The 21,259-nt window shown below is 32.2% G+C and overlaps 1 protein-coding gene across 4 annotated transcripts in view; it reads left to right on the top strand.

Moving 5' to 3' along the window:
• The window catches only part of LOC148628818 (receptor-type tyrosine-protein phosphatase epsilon-like), a 139,788-nt gene that overhangs the window by 32,384 nt on the left and 86,145 nt on the right, over nucleotides 1-21,259 (top strand). Inside the window, exons 1-3 of one of the 4 annotated variants that reach the window (XM_088595099.1) lie at nucleotides 4,410-4,453; nucleotides 6,069-6,148; nucleotides 15,213-15,337. In XM_088595099.1, the coding sequence (XP_088451225.1) occupies nucleotides 15,262-15,337 (76 nt within the window). In that variant the 5' untranslated portion in view covers nucleotides 4,410-4,453; nucleotides 6,069-6,148; nucleotides 15,213-15,261. Of the gene's footprint in view, nucleotides 1-4,409; nucleotides 4,454-6,068; nucleotides 6,149-12,526; nucleotides 12,546-13,468; nucleotides 13,550-15,212; nucleotides 15,338-21,259 lie in introns of those variants that run through there. The other 3 variants (XM_088595089.1, XM_088595108.1, XM_088595116.1) reach the window with 3 other exon arrangements.

Here is a 21,259-nt window from a genome sequence, read left to right as displayed (position 1 = left end):
AGGCAGTGTGTAGTGCTCAAGATTTTATTCATCTAGTTTGTACTTAAATAAGTTGTTGATAATCAAATGTTGTCGGATGAGTAAGTGTGTGACCTTTTCCTGACTGTAAGATAAGCAAATTGGTGACCTTTACCCGACTGTCAGGTGAGTAAGTTGGTGACTTGTACCAGACTGTCAGATGAATTAGGTGGTGACCTATACCTGACTGTCAGATAAATTATTTGGTGGCCTTTACCTGACTGTTAGATGAATTAGTTGGTGACTTATACGTGACTGTCAGATGAGTAAGTGTGTGACCTTTTCCTGACTGTATGATGAGTAATTTGGTGATCTTTACCTGACTTTCATATGAATTAGTTGGTGACCTTTATCTGACTGTCAGATGAATTAGTTGGTGGCCTATACCTGACTGTCAGATGAATTGGTTGGTGACCTTTACCTGATTGTCAGGTGACTTAGTTGGTGACCTTTACTTGACTCTCAGATGAATTGGTTGGTGACCCATATCTAACTGTTAGATGAATTAGTTGGTGGCCTTTACCTGACTGTCAGGCGAATTAGTTGGTGACCTTTACCTGACTGTCAGGTGAATTATTAGATATATATCAGCTAAAATTCGACTTGAATTTTCACAGTGTCAGGAGAAATCATACTTATGTGTAAGTGTTCATAAGAATTTGGCAAAATTGGAAAAATCAAGAACATGCATGTCAAAATCCCACCGATCTGACAATATGATTTCACTCAAGGATGCTTACTTTATTTGAAAAGACCATTATTTGATTTCTGCATCACTGGATTTGCTCAGAAAATTTTTAATAGAATCTTTTAAAAATGAGGGTATTTTTTTGACAGAGTTATCTACCCTTGAAATGTTCATTTTCAGTGCATTTCAATGAAATTGTTACTCAGTGGTCCAGTGTGATATGGAAAACATGTCTGTTTACCTTGATTCTGATGGTACAAATAGTAAAATTACACTATCAAAATGATTTTTTGAAATTTTGTTCATACTATGTTTCACCAACTGCCTGATTCTTACAGGGACTGACACTTAAGTCATGTTACATATTTCACCGTGGGAGTTTTTACTCAGTCACATTTTTAACATTAACTTATATAAAGCTGAATTTTACATTCCTTTTTACCTATAATCAGTATAGTTATACTGTCTATTAATGTCAGGATTTCTCAGAGGGTTCCTAGGTGACCTTTCACAAACCTTTCTGTATATTAAGTAGCTCTCCAGCGAAAAATCAGGCAAAATGTGATACATGGCTGGAAAACCTACATATTTTTATTTTTGAGGTTTTGTTAACAATTTTATGGTTAACAGAAATTAATGTGTGGCTTTTCATATGTCCCTTGATCTTTGAATATATGAATTATACAGAATGTTTGTGTAAATGACACTGAAATACAGTAAAAAAATACTGCATTTTTTATGTGAATAATTCAAAACCAAACAGATTTACTGTAAATGAATAATTAAACATTTCATCATATATACTGATAAAGTAACTTATAAACAAAAAATAAAAATGTGAAGCTTTGTTAGAAGTGTATCACGTATAACAAAATTTGCACGTTTCTTACAAAGACTGCTACTTGATAAAGGATCAGTAAGTACAGTATTGTTGTCACTGTGTAGTAACAAAAGCTCCCATCAGCCTGCATAGTATGAAACCCATAATTGGTGTCACTGCCTTGTGGCAAAATATCTTGTTAGCTGACATTGTATGGAACTGTGGTGTCACTTCCTGGTGATAAAAGACAATGTCAGCTGATATTGTATGGAGCAAGGGGTCAGTAGATATGATGATAGAAGGATATCTTCATTGTTCCATTCATTGATAATAGTTGTAACTTACGATTGTGGATGTCAAATAAATCTAATGGTGGTCTAAGTGTTAATGGCTTTGGAGAGTTGGCACACCGATTTATTGACTGTCAAATTAATTTCCAGAGGATAAAACCATTTTATTTCAAGGTTAATACAGTCACTTTTTTTATGCCCTGCCAATTGACATTCAGTGTGTAAGTTCAATTGTTGATTGTGTGTTATTCTTATGAATTATTGTCAGCTAAAAATTGGGAGTGAATTTGATATACAACTTTAGCATGATGGTTGAGTGCTACTTAAACAATCTATTTATAATCACACCTGTTTTATTGGCTACCTGTGGTCAGCAATAACCTATATAAGACTATAATTACAAAACATTTGTGTATTGTATTCCTATCAAGTGCATTCTATGTAAAATTAACCTGTATGTAGAGACCACCTGTTTTAAGTGTCCATGATTTTGCTCTCCCTTCAAATGTCCCTTAAGACAGGTTTTACCCTATGCCCAGGTATCATTGACACATTGGTTGGAATAAGGTAAATGATATAGTGGACCCTTATATGTCTGTACACTGTTAAACATTGAATATAATTGCACTCATTTTATCATTTGTGGCAGTACTGATGATTTGTAATAAGTTGCAGCAAATAATATTGTCAACTTCAGGAATGATGGACCCCTATGTGATGCAGTGTCTTAGGTAGTTATCTGAACATGAAGTTTTTATCTTTAGTTTTAATGTGTATGTAAAGAAATGAGTTCAAAAACACAAAAAAAAAATTTATAACCAAAATCATTTCATATTTCTTTTATTTTCAAATAATCCCAATAATGTGAAGATATTGATATCAGCAAACAACTCAGACTCACTAAATAAATATGCTGTTTCTACACAAAGTTAAAATAACTTCTGGTCCATTATAGGTAGAAGGGTACTATTTCTCATTATTTTAGGTCGGCCTTTTTTATACCCAACTTAAGTAAATACTTCCGGAGTCCAGACATTGTGATTGGACAAAATGTGCTGATATTCAATTCTTTTATTTATTCCAGACTTATACATTATTCTGCTTGTAAAATATTACACTTTGTTCTTTGAAAACAATTTATATAATTATTAGGATTTTTTTTAAATAGTGTGCCAATAGCAGAGAAGTGTGAGAATTTTGACCCCAAACATCATCTGCTTCAAATAGAAAAACAAGTAAAGGGGCATGCTATGACTATGACTTTGCTCACACTTTTAGTGGAGGGAATGAAGATATAACTAAAAAAAAAGTTAGTTTATGGTTCCGTCATACTTTTAAGGGGTGACTTTGTTAAAAGTTTCACTATTGTCTCCTATGGGGAAAAAACACCATGCTGCCTGATAGAGATGTGGGTATGAACCTGTTGATTGACATCAAGCTTAAAACACTGGCCAAATCTTTATCCTTGATCTCATGGGATGTGATCTTATCTTCAAGTTCATGTAACTCCATAAATTGTTTGTGTCTGTTTAATTAACTGATAGTATCCCACTAGGGATGAAAATTGGTGTGATTTCCCACTAGGGTGAAATATAGGTGTGATATGTGACAAAAGTTGACAAGTTCTGTAGAGATCAGCCTCATAGGTTTAGTGTTTTATAAGATTTTTTATGAGGTGCAAAGAACTAAAGGCTTAGATTGTCTGAAGTATACTGTCAGAAGTATACTGGTATACAGTGTTATAGAATTTAAATATATACTAACTCAAATGAAAATCAGTAAAACTTATTCCGTAATTAGGCACAGACCATTTTCTTCTTGAGGGGGGCTCAGATTTTATGTTGAGTTTGAATTTTTTTTTCATGCAAATGTGAAAATAATTTATTTTTTCAGCAGCAGTCAGACAGTTTCACAAGTAATTTAAGTGAAATCGTTTATTGTAGGTATTGGGAAACAAGTAAAATGTAAAGATCACATGTATAGAATTTCAAAAATGTAAAAAAGAACTTTTTTTGACGAAAGTTGACTATTTAATCATAGAACAAAAATGCCCCTTAAATTGGTTACATTTTAGTGCATTTTCAATGATTAAGAAATAATAAGACGCTGTAGAATATTACAATGTATATCTAAGTATTCTTTACTGAATAACAAATAAAATATTGTTTGCCATCATGGCCTTCATAATCTATCTTTATTATATATGTTAATAAACATGTAATTTCATATTGGCTCTGTTATAGGTTTGATGTCTGTCAATTTGGTAGAGGCAGTCGTATTGGTCCTGAGGTATCACCGAGGGCCAATATGTCTGTCGAGGCCAATATGATTGACCGAAACCTATAACAGAGCCAATATGAAATTATGTATTTATTGACAATTTTATTAACCAACTCAACTAGATGTTTTGTAGAACAGTTGTTTTCATGTTTTACCAAGAACATGTAGGTTTATTTGCATTAATCAATCTTAAATATCCTTTTTTGTATAAAATGGAAGATTTCTTTGTGTTTCTGTAGATTTTAGACCTGGTGATCAAAGTTCATGAAATCCATGTGAAACGACCGGAAGTTATGATGCCCTGGTTTGATCCATATTGGCCCCGTACAGATGCCTGGTTTGAATTGATATCAGTTGGTCAGTTTTTGACATATTTTAATGTATTTTGGGTAGTTGGTTAATAATATACAATATTGGTTAAGGTTCTTCCCAATTCAAGATCTAGAATGGACATGACCTACAAAAGAATGTCAATATATTTATTATTACATATGTTTGGTATTTTTTGTATTCAATACATTAATCTGAAACTTTCTGGAAAGTTTTCACACTTTGCATACTTCATAAATTCATTTCGTTACTTTCTCAAGAAATGTATAAAAATTGGATTTTTTTCATGCACATACCATTTTGGTTATTGTAGTAGTTGAAAAATAAAATACAGGCGTGGTAATACATACATGTACATGTATCCTTGCCCCAGAAATACATAGAAAAATCAAAATATTTTCTATTTATGTAATATTTCTCTCAATTCAAACCTAAACATGCTGTCAAGGGAGAAATTTACATATCTTTTGCTGTGAAATATGTATTTGCCATGCCTGTTAATTGGTAGGAAGAAAATTACAAATCACATAGAAGAATTTAACCCCAACATCTTATTTTCATATATTTTGGGTGAAAAGAAAAAAATATATTGAGGAGTATGTATTGTATACAAGTGTCCTACTTAGTTTCCATCCATTATTCATTAAAATTATAAAAATATTGACAATTTTGTGTGTTCATAGATCTTGACTTGGGAAGAACCTTTAAGCAACAGCTATCATTACAGTAATATACCGATGCTCTGACAGGTAGATTTATAAATCAGTTTATTTGATACCTGTATGCAATCAAGAAGTTTGAACCCAATAAAAATGATGTACAATGAAAGCTGTCTAAACTGAATCACTTTTGAACTTTAAAATTGGTTTGGTTTAGACAGGTGTTTGGTTTACCAAGGTTCAAAATACATTTAAATGGTTTGGAGAGTTTGTACAAAGTGTCTGATTTAGACAAGTTTCAGATATTCCAGGGTTTGGTTTAGACAGGTTCTGATATTCCAGGGTTTGGTTTAGACAAGGTAAGATATTCCATTGTTTGGTTTAGACAAGTTCAGATATTCCAGGGTTTGGTTCAGACAAGTTCTGATATCCAAGGTTTGGTTAAGACCAGGTCAGATATTTCAGGGTTTGGTTTAGACAATGTCAGATATTCCAGGGTTTGGTTAAGACCGATTTCCCTGTATAATGTATGTTAAAGTATGTATAATGTAAGATAAAACTATGGACTATTAAGTGGCTGTCCAAGTAAAAATCAGGCAGAGCCTATGATATGGTTGTCACATTGTAAATTTATTCCAATGCATTTTTTAAATGTTTGTATCATATGTATGTCAAATAGTTAAAAAGATATTTTAAAGCAACGATGGATGGCTTGGAAACAGTTTTAAAGTTTCCTAACAAAGCGACCAAATTTTGCATAAAATTAAGTGAGATCTCCCTTTTTAATGAATTTCAATGCATTTTATGTATATTTTTTGTCTGTAACCATTGCAGTTAATCAAAAATTGTCATGTGCAACCTACTGCCTGGTTTTTGCAGGGACACCCTCTTAAGTTAGTACCAGTACTGGTTCCTTTTGTAAATTTAAAATGCCTTAGTCTCATTAAAGTGCTACTTAATCAACATTGCATTTTATGTTTCAGACTAAAAGTGCGTAACTAATATCCATCAATACCGACAACCAGAACTTTGACACAGTTTCAGGGAACTCTTATTTATAAAGGTAAGGAAGTAAGATTTCTCACCAGAAGAGTTGACACACATTCAAAATATCTATTTCTATTTTACAAAATCTCACTAAAGACCATATTTGTGAAAGAAATTTGTAAATAAGATGTTTTCAAAAACCAATATCATTACATCAACGAGAAAAAAAGAGCTTAAATGAAATTGAGCATTGACTTGACAAAGATGTTTAGTAATCATCATGATATATTGAATGATTATTTTCCTGTCTTTGTAACCATTAATTCTCCCTAGATCAGCCCATTGTTAAATCGAAATGATGCTTTCTGTTTAACTCTTAGTTGCGGAAATAGATTTTTGGTTTGTTGCAGACACAGACCTCTATTTATTTTCTATGTGACAATATATTTGGAAGCTTTCCCAGTAGTAATTCTTTATTCTTGTGTTATTAATCTATTTAGTGGAGTCTTATTTATTCATACTGAAAGTAATATATTTTTTACATATCAATGAAGCAGATTGCTTGGAACAAGTGCTTTGATTGATAATCAAAAGTCTACAATGGTTCAAAATAGAAAGTCTTAAGTTTGTGTTATAGAGATTACTTAACAGAAAGTCAGAATGAATTGTAATTTAGTTGCTACCGATTTACAATAGTACATTAGGCAGAGGTTTGCCTAACAATTCTACTGGTCTAAGGCAGCTGACAGTTGGTTGTGAAGAATTCGTGTTGGCCTAAAAATTTTACAGGTCTAAGGCAAAAGAAAAATAAAATAGTCTTGTTTCTTGTTACCAGCAAAAAAAAAAATAGGGGGTTAGGTAGCAAAATTATTTTATTTTAAAAAAAAAATTAACATTGAGTTAATGGGGAAACATCTAGACTTTAACAGTGTTAAAAAAATGGCCATAAAATGTTCAGGGTATGCACAAAAACTATGGAAGGTAGGGTAGCAGGAAACAGACTTATCATTTTTTTTTGGCCTGAGACAGCTAGCAATTAGTTGTGAAGCATTCTTTCTTGTCTAACAATGCAACTCTCTGTCTGTGAGTCAGGGTGTCAAAAGAATAGGCCAGTAGCAGAACTAAGCTTGTCATAAAAGATGACTAAATAGTGCTCAGAACCCTGGCCAGGGGTTAGGATGCTTTGCCCACAGAGCAACTGGGTTGTGTTCCCCAGGTGGTGGAATGGGCACCACTGGCATGTTACTTGTGGGGTCATCAGGCTATAATATGGAAAACCTGACAGCAAACCATAATTGTGCATCATGTTGGGTAAAATGCCACATTCCTTGCATGTTAAAGAACCCTTCTGTGGTATTCTATTGGAGTAGGAACCATTGGGTTCTGCCACAGGAGGCTAACCCGACGCGACCCACCTCTCCCTTTTTTCTAGTGGCAATCAAAATTTACCCACCCCATTATCCTTCTGTCCCATCCCATTTTTCATTTCATCATCATTTCATGTTCATTTAATCATCCATTTCATGTTAATCGCCTGCAATATTGCTGCTCAGGTGTAAAACCCTAACAGTCAATCAAACATTAAATGCAATTATTTAGACTTAGGTAGTTGTTAAGCATTTATACTGGCCAAAAGCAGCTCTCTAATGGTTGCTCACAATTTTATTGGCTTAGTACAACTTTTTGTTAGTTGCCTAGCATTCTTACTGACCAAAGACTGCTCTCTGTAATATAAGCTTTACATTTCTTCCGGCCATACCAGTTTTTTTGATGGTTGCCCAACAATCTTTTTGCCTAAGACAGTACTTTATTGGTTGTGCAATACAGTCGAACGTCGATGTGTCAAACTCGGATTAGTCGAAATCTCCAAAAACTCGAACTAATTACAAAGTCCCAGCAAAACCTTGGTTGATTCGAACTCAGATGAATCGAAACCTTGGATAACTCGAGATAATCAATCAGTCCCCTCGATATGACTTTGAGGTTAATTAACCCTGATGTCTCGAAGTCAACTAATTAGTCGGAAAACTGATTACTTTATTACAAACCATGATCTAAGTGTGTTTTAACAACAATTAGCGTGGCTTTCAAAATATGATTTGTTGCCACTCTTTAAAATTTAAAATTGCGCGTGTTGTGAAAAGAAAGGAATTTTATTAATAACACATGGAAATTTACACTAACAGTGATATCGGATATTTTGATAAATTTTATAAAAAAATACAGATGAATTGTAATGGTATCTGACTATTTAATGAAACATCAAACAGACGATAGTAAGGATATTTCAACGACTACATTCGTTTCGCTCGTGAATTTGAAATTTTATCGTAATATTGTAGAGCACATGGTTTGACGATACTCCTGATTGTGAATCAAACAAAGCAGCATGTTATGAACTATGAAGTTTTTGATATAGAAAAAAAAATAAAAAGGAAATTTCACTAAAACACTCGGTGCCGTTCAGTATTTCAAACATGATAAACAACATACAAAAAATATCTTCCAATATGAAACGCATGACATTATGAAGTACTGTGTAAAGTGAAGTACATGTAAATGTACAAGAACAACAAATGATGTATCTACAGAAACATTCATGGACCAAACTACTAGTATTTCCGGTTTATTTTTGACCTCGGATTACTCAAACCTCAGATAACATTTTTGCATATTCCCTTCGACTTCGACTTAACGAGGTTCGACTGTATTTGTTGTCACCAAATGTAGCAATCTGTTGATAGCCTAAAAATCTTTCCTACCTGAATCAAATCTTTCTTGGTTGTTAAACTTTTGTTGTCACTAAAGATTGCACTTTGTTTGTTGCCTAACAAATTTTCTTTCCAAATGATGTCGGTTTTACTACTGTAGTTGGTGCCAAAAGTAGCTCTTTGTTGGTTGCCTAACATTTTTTCTTGCCAATCAGGTAGATCTTCATTGGTTTCTTATTATTAAAATTCCTATAAATTGATGTTGGCAAAAATCTTCATTGGTTTAGTCTCCTTTTTTTTCTCTTTCAGAATGAATTTTTGGGTTTTCCATATTGTTCCTGGGTAGGAGCAAGAGGGTTTCACCTAGTGAGTTTTGCTCTCACTTTATCTAGTACAAATGCTCTCATAGTAATGAAATCTATAATATCCATTATTTTTATACCATTACTATGTTCAGTAATTTTAAAAAGCATGCAACAATAGCACCATCAGATGATAAGTAATGTGTTCCTTCAGAAGAATGAGTAGTTGTTTATTCCATTGTTAGTAGTAACATAAAGATGTATCCTTTCACACCTGCAAAAAGTCAAAAACTCAGATATAGTGCTACAGCAGGTGATAAAGATAACTTCAGGAAACAGAGTTTATTAAATCGCAATACCTAGTGGACTTCCCTAGGTGGTTACATTTTGTTACTGGACAACTGACATAGAAATTTAAACTTTCTATCAATTAACTTAGATTGCAATACCTATGAAATTGTAGAAAGATTAAATCTCCTTGTTAATTGTTCAGCTAACCACCTAAGATATTTCATTAGGACAAGGGAAGACCAATTGGTAAATTGATTTTTAAGGTCAAATAACTAAAAGAGGAGATAATCCAACTTTATTTAATAATTTTTAAAGCTGCCATTCCCATGCCTTACAATTACTCATGTTATAACCTATTGAAAATAGCAACCTACATGTATGGTGCAACTATGAAAAATGTTATTAGAACTTCTTTTTAGCTCACCTGACCCAAAGGGCTATGTGCGCTATTGACATCACTTGGTGCCTGCTTTAATTCTGTCATGGTCCGTCCTCATTGTCTTCATAAACAATTTTTCAAAACTCTTCTCCTCTGAAACTACAGGACCAATCAGAACCAAACTTGGTTTGAATGTTCCTAACGATATTCTTTGTAGATCTGACTTGGGGATTTTTTATCTGTAGAAAAACAGGACCACTGTTACAAAAAATAGAACATAGGAGTCAGACAGAAGTTTTTTGCATACATCTCCAAAACCATTAGCTTTAGCAAAAATAGGTAAATGTGTTCAGCATAATGCGATCTATCTGTAGTAAAATTTTTGTTTTAATCTGTTCAGCCATGTTGGAGTTATTGGCCATTTTTGATGTTTTTTTTGCTCTTTTTGATTTTATTTTTTTCAAAAATCTTCTCAGAAACTACAACACTAATTAGAACCAAATTTTGTATGAATATTCCTTAGGGTATTCTGCATAGAACTGATGTGGGGATTTTTTGTCTCTGGAAAAAACATGGCAGCTTTTACTAAAATAGAATACAGGGTCATTAGCTTTAGCCAAATTCTTTCAATGCTGAAATGATTCTTATTATAAGGCCTGCAACAGTCTACATAAGATCAAAGTTATCGGACATCTCCTTATCTGAGTTATTGCCCTTAAAATGTGAAATATGATGTTTTTTTACAGTTTTCAGCCAATATCTTGAAAACTATGATAGATAGAAAGAAACTTTCAATTGCTGTAATGATCCTTATAATAAGGTCTACAAAAAGTTTGCAGGTATCAAAGTTGTTGGACAACTCCGTGTTAGAGTTATTTCCCTTGAAAGGCAAAAATTTAACCAGGTAAGTGATTCAGGTTCACAGCTTTATAATGATTTTCTTGTCTGTGACACTGCTTTTGTGGCGTTATTTGCTATTAATTTGAAATACTTAGTATGAACTAAACTATTTGTCATCCTTATTTTATTGTGCCGCTTGATTTAGGAAAAAAAATTGAATCCAACTCTCCAGGCAAAAATAGTATGACATCCAGTCAATTGTTCCATCTTAAACCCTTGGCTGACGATGGAATTTGCCAATCATAGGACTAAAAACTATGCAATTTAATGCCATTGGCTGTTACTAAATTTGAGACAGTATAGTGTTAGGGCTAGTTAATTACAATTACCAGTAAGCTATCTGCCTTAGGTTCTTTGATAATTACCAGCATACATCTTTATTTTAGTCCTGTCCTTCATAAAGTTAGAACAGGAGCTGTAGATCAGCTGTTTGTTCTCATCATTTAACCATCCACAAATTAGAACAATTCACCTCCCACTCACTATCTAATAAACTTTATAGCAAATAACGTTAGACAAAACCTCTCTTGATTAATTAATAAGAAAATCTCTCAATCTACATAATCTGAGAATGCTTTTCTAGTATCATTCACAAGCCTGATTAGGGCTTAAGCATTCTTCTCAAGTAAAATAAGTTGTCTTCTCTTTATAATCCCCATGTGATATTATTGTTCAAGGTTGCTTGTATTTGGTAGAGGTTAAATTCTTTGAATCAGACTATTAACTAACTCTAAGCTACTATACTTGTAGCTTAGAAACCAGGTAGACCATTAGATCATTGTTAACTTGTGTCTTAATTGATAAAACTGGAAAATACCTTCTTATCCAGAAAATATAGAAATCCCATGTACTTCATACTACTGAGTTCCAGATCCTGGTTATAATATAACTAAAAAATATTTTTGTTTGTATGTTTAGTTATGAAAAAAATCTATATTATAAAGAAGTTAATTAAGGAGATAGACCTACGGTAAGGGACACAACTCTTAAAAATCATTGGAACGTTTGTATTCAGCATTTTACATCAATCTCATGTAAGCATCAAAGTAACTTAGATTGATTTCAGTCTGTTTCAAATGAAATCTTGATAGACTTTGGTGAAATTGAATATGATACAAACATATCACTGATTTTAAGAGTTGTTCCCCTTACCCTAGGTCTACCTCCTTAAATACCAGTCCATTTAAAATTCAGACACTGCCTATGGTACAGGTGATTCATAGTGCAGAAAAATCCACGGAACAAACAATGATTTTTCGATCTTCAGATGCTACATTTTTAGGGAATATAAGTTTTTTTTGTATTCATATCTGTACTTATGGGAAAATCATGCATTTATTTCACACTAAAACCAACCAAATCAATGCAAATGAAGATATTGGCTGAAAACTGTAAGAAAACATCATATTTCACATTTTAAGGGCAATAACTCTGATAAGGAGTGAATCAGATAAATCTCCCCTCTTAGTTATTTGACCTTAAAAATCAATTTACCAATTGGTCTTCCCTTGTCCTAATGAAATGTCTTAGGTGGTTAGCTGAACAATTAACAAGGAGATTTAAACTTTCTACAATTTCATAGGTATTGCAATCTAAGTTAATTGAAAGAAAGTTAAATTTCTATATCAGTTGTCCAGCAACAAAATGTAACCACCTAGGGAAGTCCACCAGGTATTGCGATTTAATAAACTCTGTTCCCTGAAGTTATCTTTATCACCTGCTGTAGCACTATATCTGAGTTTTTGACTTTTTGCAGGTGTGAAAGGATACATCTTTATGTTACTACTAACAATGGAATAAACAACTACTAATTCTTCTGAAGGAACACATTACTCATCATCTGATGGTGCTATTGTTGCATGCTTTTTAAAATTACTGAACATAGTAATGGTATAAAAATAATGGATATTATAGATTTCATTACTATGAGTATGAGAGCATTTGTACTAGATAAACTGAGAGCAAAACTCACTAGGTGAAACCCTCTCGCTCCTACCCAGGAATAATATGGAAAACCCAAAAATTCATTCTGAAAGAGAAAAAAAAGGAGACTAAACCAATGAAGATTTTTGCCAACATCAATTTATAGGAATTTTAATAATAAGAAACCAATGAAGAACTACCTGATTGGCAAGAAAAAATGTTAGGCAACCAACAAAGAGCTACTTTTAGCACCAACTACAGTAGTAAAACCGACATCATTTAGAGAGAAATTTTGTTAGGCAATAAAACTGAATTCAGTGGGTTTTTGACATGCATGAATCACCTTCTGTCTGATTTTTTAGAAAAAACTGCTACTTAATTGTTCATTTTGAATCACTAAAATATGATCATTTGTGTCAAGAACAATTAAAGATCTCGTGTGCAGAACTTGTGTGCGAATCATTGATTTCCACATATAAGTTAAAAATGTGCATCCTTTGGAATTCATGATCATCTTTTGGTTATTCACTCATTCTTATTAATTACAATATTATGAATAACGTGTTCTTTAGTTATCGTCAGACATAAAGGTGTCGGACAAGTCTTTTATTCAGTAGATACACTGAATATACCAGGTATAGTTAAAACTGTCTATCACTACACGTAAACATGTTTACAATACGACACCTGCTGGACATTCTACTATTAATCATAGCTAGGAAGTTTCTCACACAATTGGCAAATTAGTTTCTGTACTCAAATGGACCGTTCCAATTAGAAACATTTGTTGTAATTTTCTCATATCCCCTGAATTGGTCAAATGAGTATTATTATAGGATAGTAAAATTACCTTAACCTATCAATAATTTACATGATTATGAGGGAAATTGGCCATAAAACACAATGAAATTTCCATGTTTAAGTCTTCTGTCACTTTTGGTGATGGATTTTAACTTGCATGCATTACAAAGGTATGTGTCTTAATGTCTCAATTTGACTGATTGTTCAGTCATATATGGTCTGTCTGTCTGTCAATATATTAAAAATTTTTCTTTTGATGAAGATAGTCTAACTGTCTATCAAATTGTCTGATATTAATGTGAGAATGCTGTGTTTTTATATTTACAGAAATACCAGTCATAAACAAATATTGTAAGTTTTGGTATGCTGTAGGAGTAATCTCTAATCCACAGCATTAAAATCAAATTCATAGGAAGATCTAAATTGAAAAATGAATTGTATACATGAAGCACTCAAAACCAAAAATATCTAAATAGGAAGCCTATCTACTCAACAAAGAAAAATTCTGTTATATGCAATACAAGGAATGAAAGCCTCAGTGTTTTAGGGTTTTGGAATTGGTGATGTACAGGATTAATTTTTTTCATTAGGAACATTTCACATTTTATATACCCCCACTCAGCAAGTAGTTGGAATATTGGAATCTTCTTGTCTTGTCCATCCATCTGTCTGAATTTCACTGTAATAATTCCATCTCCCAATGGATGGATTGATCTCAGATTTGATTTGCAAATACAGTATGGTTATCTGTATTCTGATATGACTGTCAAATAACATGCATACATTGAAAATTCAAAGCCATACAATCATGAAACTGATGCCATTAAAATTATGGTGTTATTCAGTGAAAGACCATGTTACAGTGAGTGTTACATTAGAAAACATGTAATATTTTACCTGATTGTTTTAAATTCATATTTAGCCTTGATACACAAATTCATCATAAACATTCTTAAAAATAGTAAATGACATTTTATAAATTTTGCTATATATTTTTGAAACTTAGTTTCACAAAACCTAATCGATATTGAAGTCAGTGGACCATCTTGCTATTTTAATATTCATTAAATCCAAAATCTTTGATCCATATACTATGGCAACATACAAGTATTCATTTGTAGTAAAAAAAAAACATATGGAAATATTTTGATATGCTCACTAAAAAGATATAGAGCCAATAAGACCTTTGAAATTATAAAATTTACTTCTAACAAAAGAGTGTTACAAAATGGTAGTACATTTTGTAGTTGAAATCCGAAACTGTTTTTGTAAATAATTTCCTTGTTCAATACAATTTAACTACTTGAAAATGGATATTTTCTATGAAATGTCTCTATGAATATCTCTTGAATTTATTTATATGATTTTCTAAAAATGTCCTCCAGAAAATGAATGTGACCACATGCAAGATTCACACAGATATTTTACCCACAAGTTGCTTATGTGCTGCTGAGTAAAATTTTGATTGGTAATTTGAATGTAGAGATACTTGAAACAGTCAGTGTAAAGACTAAAACCCTACCAATTACACGTAATTCACCTAATAATCTACTTTTACCCCACTTAGAATGTGTCATACAAGTAGATTGGCTTCATCAAAATACAAAATATGTTCTGTTCCATTAAAATAATCAACAGTGAAATATTTCAGTGTGAAGTAAAATTTTGATCATCATTATAAAAAATACTTCATAATATTTAGCCTGAAATATGCCTTAATGACTGTACCCTTTGTTTAAAAAGACACTATCATATCATGCTGACTGAGTGTTACTATGATACAAATGACAAATTTCAAGGGTTGCAGTTTGACAGATTTCATTTCTATTGCAGATATCAACAAAGTTGGTTGCCATGACAATATATAAGAGGTTGTGTTGTAATGGCAGAAGATGATGTTCAATTAAGTGTTAGTAACACCACTGCAAGCAGCCATGGTCATTACATAAACTACACAGGTAATACTTATATGTATATATAGTAACACTATCACATAAAATACACAGGTAATAGTTATAAATAGTAACACTATCACATAAATTTACACAGGCAATACTTATAAATAGTAACTCTTTCACATAAACTTACACAGGTATTTGTTATAAATAGTAACACAATAACACAATCTCATAAACTTCACAGGTAATAATTATTAATAGGAACACAATCACATATGGTTCGGTCATCCTCACAGTTACACTCTGTCATCTTGCGTCTGAAGCATTCCCAAGGACTCTCAAGGACACAAGTGGACACATGAGCCCTGATAAGGTGAAGATGCTGTTATATGTAGAAATGCTTATACATACACTCTCAACTACTGAAGTTTGTAAGAGTAATCAAGGGAACCAAGGTTATAGCAGTAATCAAAAGAATGTAATCCAGGGACAAAGACCAGACATTGAAAACAGAAACACACAACAAAGAACACAAAGCAACCTAAAACACACAAACACAAAGCAAAGTAATTATTTAATTTTTGAAGTAGCATGCTTTCTGATTGGATAAAAAATTTTGTCCATCATCTGAAAAACCATATTTTGCTATGTAACTGTGACTTCATTGGCTTTTGTACTGATTTTATAGCCAAAATTAAATTATAAGGAATGGCTGTTACTTTTTTTCTGTCTATAAACTAATGCCTGTGGTACACAGTTGTATAAAACTTTTATGCTGATTATTTAATGTGCACCACATGATTGAGGTTATTTCTTCATAGACAGAAAAATTATCACAGCCATTCATTAAAAACACTGCATACAGCCATGTTTATCACAGTTAAAGAGGTAGACCTAGGGTAAGGGACACAACTCATACAAATCATCAGAATGTTAGTATTCAGCATTTAACATCAATGTCATTTAAGCATCAAAGTAACTTAGATTGATTTCATTCTATGTCAAATGAAAGCTTGATAGCCTTTGGTGAAATTGAATATGATGCAAAGTTCTCACTAACCACTTCTAACGTTTCCATTACTTTACATGTTAAAAAGTAATTTTCAAAGTATCACTGAATTCCCAGGACAAATGACATCTTAAAGTTGCATACCGTTGCGAAGCTTGGAAAATAAGGCTTCCAAACTCATTATGCTAATGGTACAATGATTGTAGAAATTCTTCACAAAATTTACTTGAATAAATAATACCGAAAATCCATATTTTTACCTTTTCTGCTAACTGACAGCATGGAGGCAAATTACTCACACATGTAAACAATATTCATACACTTTTGTATTTATTTACATATATGATTTTTAAGTACACATTCTCAGCTTCATTTTGACTGCTTTTAATCATAATACACAAAAATAATGCACTTACAATGCATATGTCTAGGTTCAGTGTGTTTTTGGTACTACATAAGGGGGGGTGGCCATTTGACCCAGAAGTGGTTAGTGAGACCAAACATATCACTGACTTCATGAGTTATGTCCCTTACCCTAGGTCTACCTCCTTAAGTCTTTAAAAAAAATTAACAGCAAAAATATCCTGCACTTTTAATTTGCATATTTTTACCATGACTTTTATTGTGAAAAGGTAGCCAGTTCTACTGCTTTACATATCTATTATATACAGAAATATAGGTTTGTGAAAAAAATAAAATGAAACAGTTTCACTACTGAAACCAATGGTTGCATGTAATTGGTGAGTTAATTGTAAACAGGGTATTCAAGTGTTTGATCTTGTTGTTCCTGGTGCTTATATTACCTTGTTGAACAAGGAATATTGTTGTTAACCACTCTCTATTCAGATTAACTACTTTTTTCAGCTCACCTGGCCTGTAGGCTGTGTGAGCTATTGTCATCACTTTACCACTGTGGTCATTAGCTTTTTTCAAACATCTTCTTTTCTGTAGCTGCTTGACCAATTGGAATGAAACTTTACTAAAATTAGAACATAGGGGTCAAAATACAGTTTTTTGCAAACACTCAAAAACAGTTGAATTTAGCAAAATTCTGACATCAGTTAATATTATTCACCACCAGAAAACAGACTGATGCTGAAATTTTCAAAATGTTTTATCACCTGATGTAGGAGTATTGCCCCTGAAACAGATTTTTTTGTTGTTTTTCACATGTGCAACTTGTGCAAAAATCTTTTTCTGTGAAACCATGCTACCAAATTTAATCAAAGCTGGCATAGTTGTTCCTCAGGGTATCCTGCACTAACTGATCATTTAAAATTTTTGAAATGTTAAAAAACATGGCAGCTGTTATTAAAAATAGAACATAGGGGTCAAAATACAGTTTCTTGCCAGCAACTCAAAAACAGTTGAATTAACCAAAATTTTGACATAGCCGATAGGGTAATATTGTTCACCGTCAGCAGATGGACCTATGCTAAAATTTTTGAAATGATCTGTCGCCCAATGTAGGAGTTATGGCCCCTGAAACAGATTTTTTTTTTTTTCTTAACTTCCTTAGGGTATCCTGCACAAGCTAATTGTTGAAAATTTTTCATCGGTTGATAGCACATATAAAAAATAGAACATAGGGGACGAACGCTTTTGGGGTTTTTGATCCTTCAGCATCAAAATACCTTATTATAATGGTCCATCACTTGAACTTCCCTACTATTTCTGAGCACTACACAAAAATATAATCCTAATGTAATTACTTTTATTTCATTCAATACCTCTTCTATAACCAGTAAATATGTTTCTTGCAATTAGTAAGCTCAGAAATATTCTACTATTTCTGCAAATAAAATTAAGATCTAATCTTCATATCAACTCAAGATTTGAGAGACTCCTTTTTGGCCTTAAAACATATTTAGTAATAAATTTGCATTTAGGGAATTTATTTCTTGCAGTAATGTGTCTGGAAGCATAAAATATGTTAAGTATTTTCATTTTAACACACTTTTAAGTTAAATTCTCAATCCTATCATTAATATTTTACCTTTTGAAACAGGAAGCAAAGAGCAGTGATTTTAACCAAGTAAAATTGGCAGGAAAATTCAAATTAATGAAAGTGTCTAGTTTTTGAAAATCTTGTGTCAAGGAAATTATTTTCTGAAGCTGGTACTGGTTTTATTTAAGTATAATAAAATGTAGGATGAATACTCTGTTAATATACAATTTAAAAATGGGGAAAAGGCTAAATGGAATAAAATTTGTAAATGTTTGTGAAGGTGGTTCATTAGTATGGATTGACTTTCAGTTTATACATATTAAAGATATTTTCAAAATGGCTGCCATTTTCCCACTAATTTGTAATCTTGCTGTAATTTCAACGATATTTGGTTTATATAGTAGACATGGTCTTCTGAGTTGAAGTGATGATGAAAATGTTGTATAGCCATGATTTAACTTCATTTTATGTTCTTTTTCAGCAAATGTATAGTGGGCTAATGCCCCCTTAGATCTGGTGGGATAACAGGGTATAGGGGGACTCCTGTGCAAATTTTTTCCAGAGGTTTTAAAAACACGTTGAAGGCATTTCCAACATTTTTAAGTGCCTTAGTTACAACATTCATCAGTAGATGCTCTTTTTCAGCCATATTTTTGCCAAACATTGTTACAAAGCATGATACAGTTCCTGAACCAGTCCATGCAACTATTTAAAGGATCGATGACCACTGATTGATTGAATCCTTGACGGATCAATATTCCGATCTGGTGACGGATGATTGGTTCATGTAAATCTGAGATTTCCATTAGAAAAAATTTAAAATTTAAGATATTAAACCCACATATTACATGTTGTTTAAAATACAACAAATGTAAAAGATAAGTAATTAATTGATGTTAAAAAATATTGCATTAAGTTATTATGTGTAAAAATTGACAAATGAAACAACAGAATCCGTAAAATTTATTTACCGCTCATTTGTCACATGATTCGATCACTGGTTTAATGGATCAGTTTGACAGATAGATGACTGATTGGAAATTGATCTTTGATCGATGACTTAGCGCAATAATAGTTGCACGGATTGTTTCAGGTTCTGTACTTTTACTTACTTAGTTATTAAGGCATGGTTTTCCAGACAAGCAATTCAGGCTCTTAGAGAGCCTCTTATTTATAGTAGAGCATAACTAAATTTTTAGTGTTAATATCTCCAGTGGGGAACTTTTATTTGGACTTTTATTTTCGAATACAGTTTCTATGAGGCCTGTTGAAGGATTTTTATTTTTTTAAAATCTTTGGATCTGCTGTATATCATGAAAAATGTTTTTATCTGGTTATAGTGAAAGAATTCTGGCAGAAATTTTCTTGTAATTTTTGTGTAGTAGAAGATAACCAAACTGTAAGTTTCAATATCTCCAGTGGACTGCTTCTGCATTTATTCGTACTTTAATATCCAAGTACAGTTTCTATGAGGTTTACATAAGAATTTCCAATAAAAAATATTTTGGATTTAGAAATACATGAATCATAAACTTCTGCCTGTTTTTAAGGCAGATCTGCCCTTAAAACCTCATCTTTATTTGTGCCCCCATTTGTAATTAGAATTGTCAGAAAGTAAACCATAGAAATATTAATGATCTGCTTTCAAAATGACTGTTTGGATAAATCAATTTTGTTACAGATTTCTGTACTGTAATCCTTAGAGTAATATTTACTTGTATATGTGATAAATAGCTGTAGATGTCTGTTGTCTACAATCACATTTGAGAAGCATGTTTTATGAAGGAAAAGTAAGACCACAATAAAAAAATTCCTAGATTCTCATCCAATTTTATTGAAATTTGGGGACAACTTTTATTTTTTTATATTTTATTTTTCCTACACTGTCATTCGTGCCGGAAACCTAGCATTGTTATCATCATCTGTTTGTGCTTTTGATTGATTTTTACCAGCACAAACATACTGAAACTACTCTATTGAAATATATATGTCTCTACTTCTAAACCCTTATCAGTATTTATCAATTTGGAACCAATTTTCAAGACATAGCAGCATAAACTGTTTTACAAACTGAAAGTTATTAAATAACAATGATTATAAATTGGATTTGGACAAGACACAGAATATTTTCTGAAATATGAGTTGGGGATTATTTTTTCAAAACACATTTTGAAAATACAGTAAATTTGGGTAGGCAAGAAAAATCAGATCAGGCTGGGATGAGAAACTAGGAATTTATTTTTATTGTGGCCCAAAGCAGCATTTTTCATTTTGTTTGTCCTTGAGAAAGACTGTCACGATTTTGTTGGAATGTGAGATATGACACCCAAGGAATTAAATCAAGTCTTTGGAGATTTACAACTTCATAAATTTTTCAGTCGGTTTTATTGGATTTAAGTTCATTTCCTAATCTATTGTTATAACACTTCAGTTTTATGGAATAAAGAGAGTATAAATCTCTCAGACTTTGTAATTTTATGCCAGTCTTTTTTACTGGTTCGCTGCTCTTGGTTTGAACATTTTACAAAACATTTACACAGACATTTATTTCCGGCTGAAAAAAATAATAATGTTTCTTCCAATTTTCATTCCTTTAGGACTAAGACACCCCTTAAACACCCCCCCCCCCCCCAAAAAAAAAAAAAAAAAAAATCTAAAAAATTTGAAAAAAACGAAAGCAACATAAGGTCAAGAAGAAATGAATGATTCAATAAACTGTGACTGTTTAACTCCAATGTTGTCTAGTTATTCAGACTGAGAAAATCGTTCAAATTATACCCCTACTCAATGATTTGGTGGTATATTGGAGTCAGTCCATATGTCAGTCTGTTTATCTGTCTATTGACATTTTGTCAAATTATCTTGGCTTCTAATGGATTGATTGATTTTAAATTATGTGTGTCGCTTTATATAGATAGGGTTTGTGTTGTAAGCAATTTTGGTTACTACTCTATAATTTAATTTCAGATGTAACATGCTTTCTGATTGGATAAAAAATTTTGTCCGTCATCTCATAGACCAAAGT

The sequence above is a fragment of the Perna viridis genome, chromosome 1 (genome assembly GCF_037379345.1).
Source record: "Perna viridis isolate PV_CMFRI_1.1 ecotype Kerala chromosome 1, ASM3737934v1, whole genome shotgun sequence".
NCBI classification, from domain to species: Eukaryota; Metazoa; Mollusca; class Bivalvia; order Mytilida; family Mytilidae; genus Perna; species Perna viridis.
This window is presented reverse-complemented; position numbering and strand designations above follow the sequence as displayed.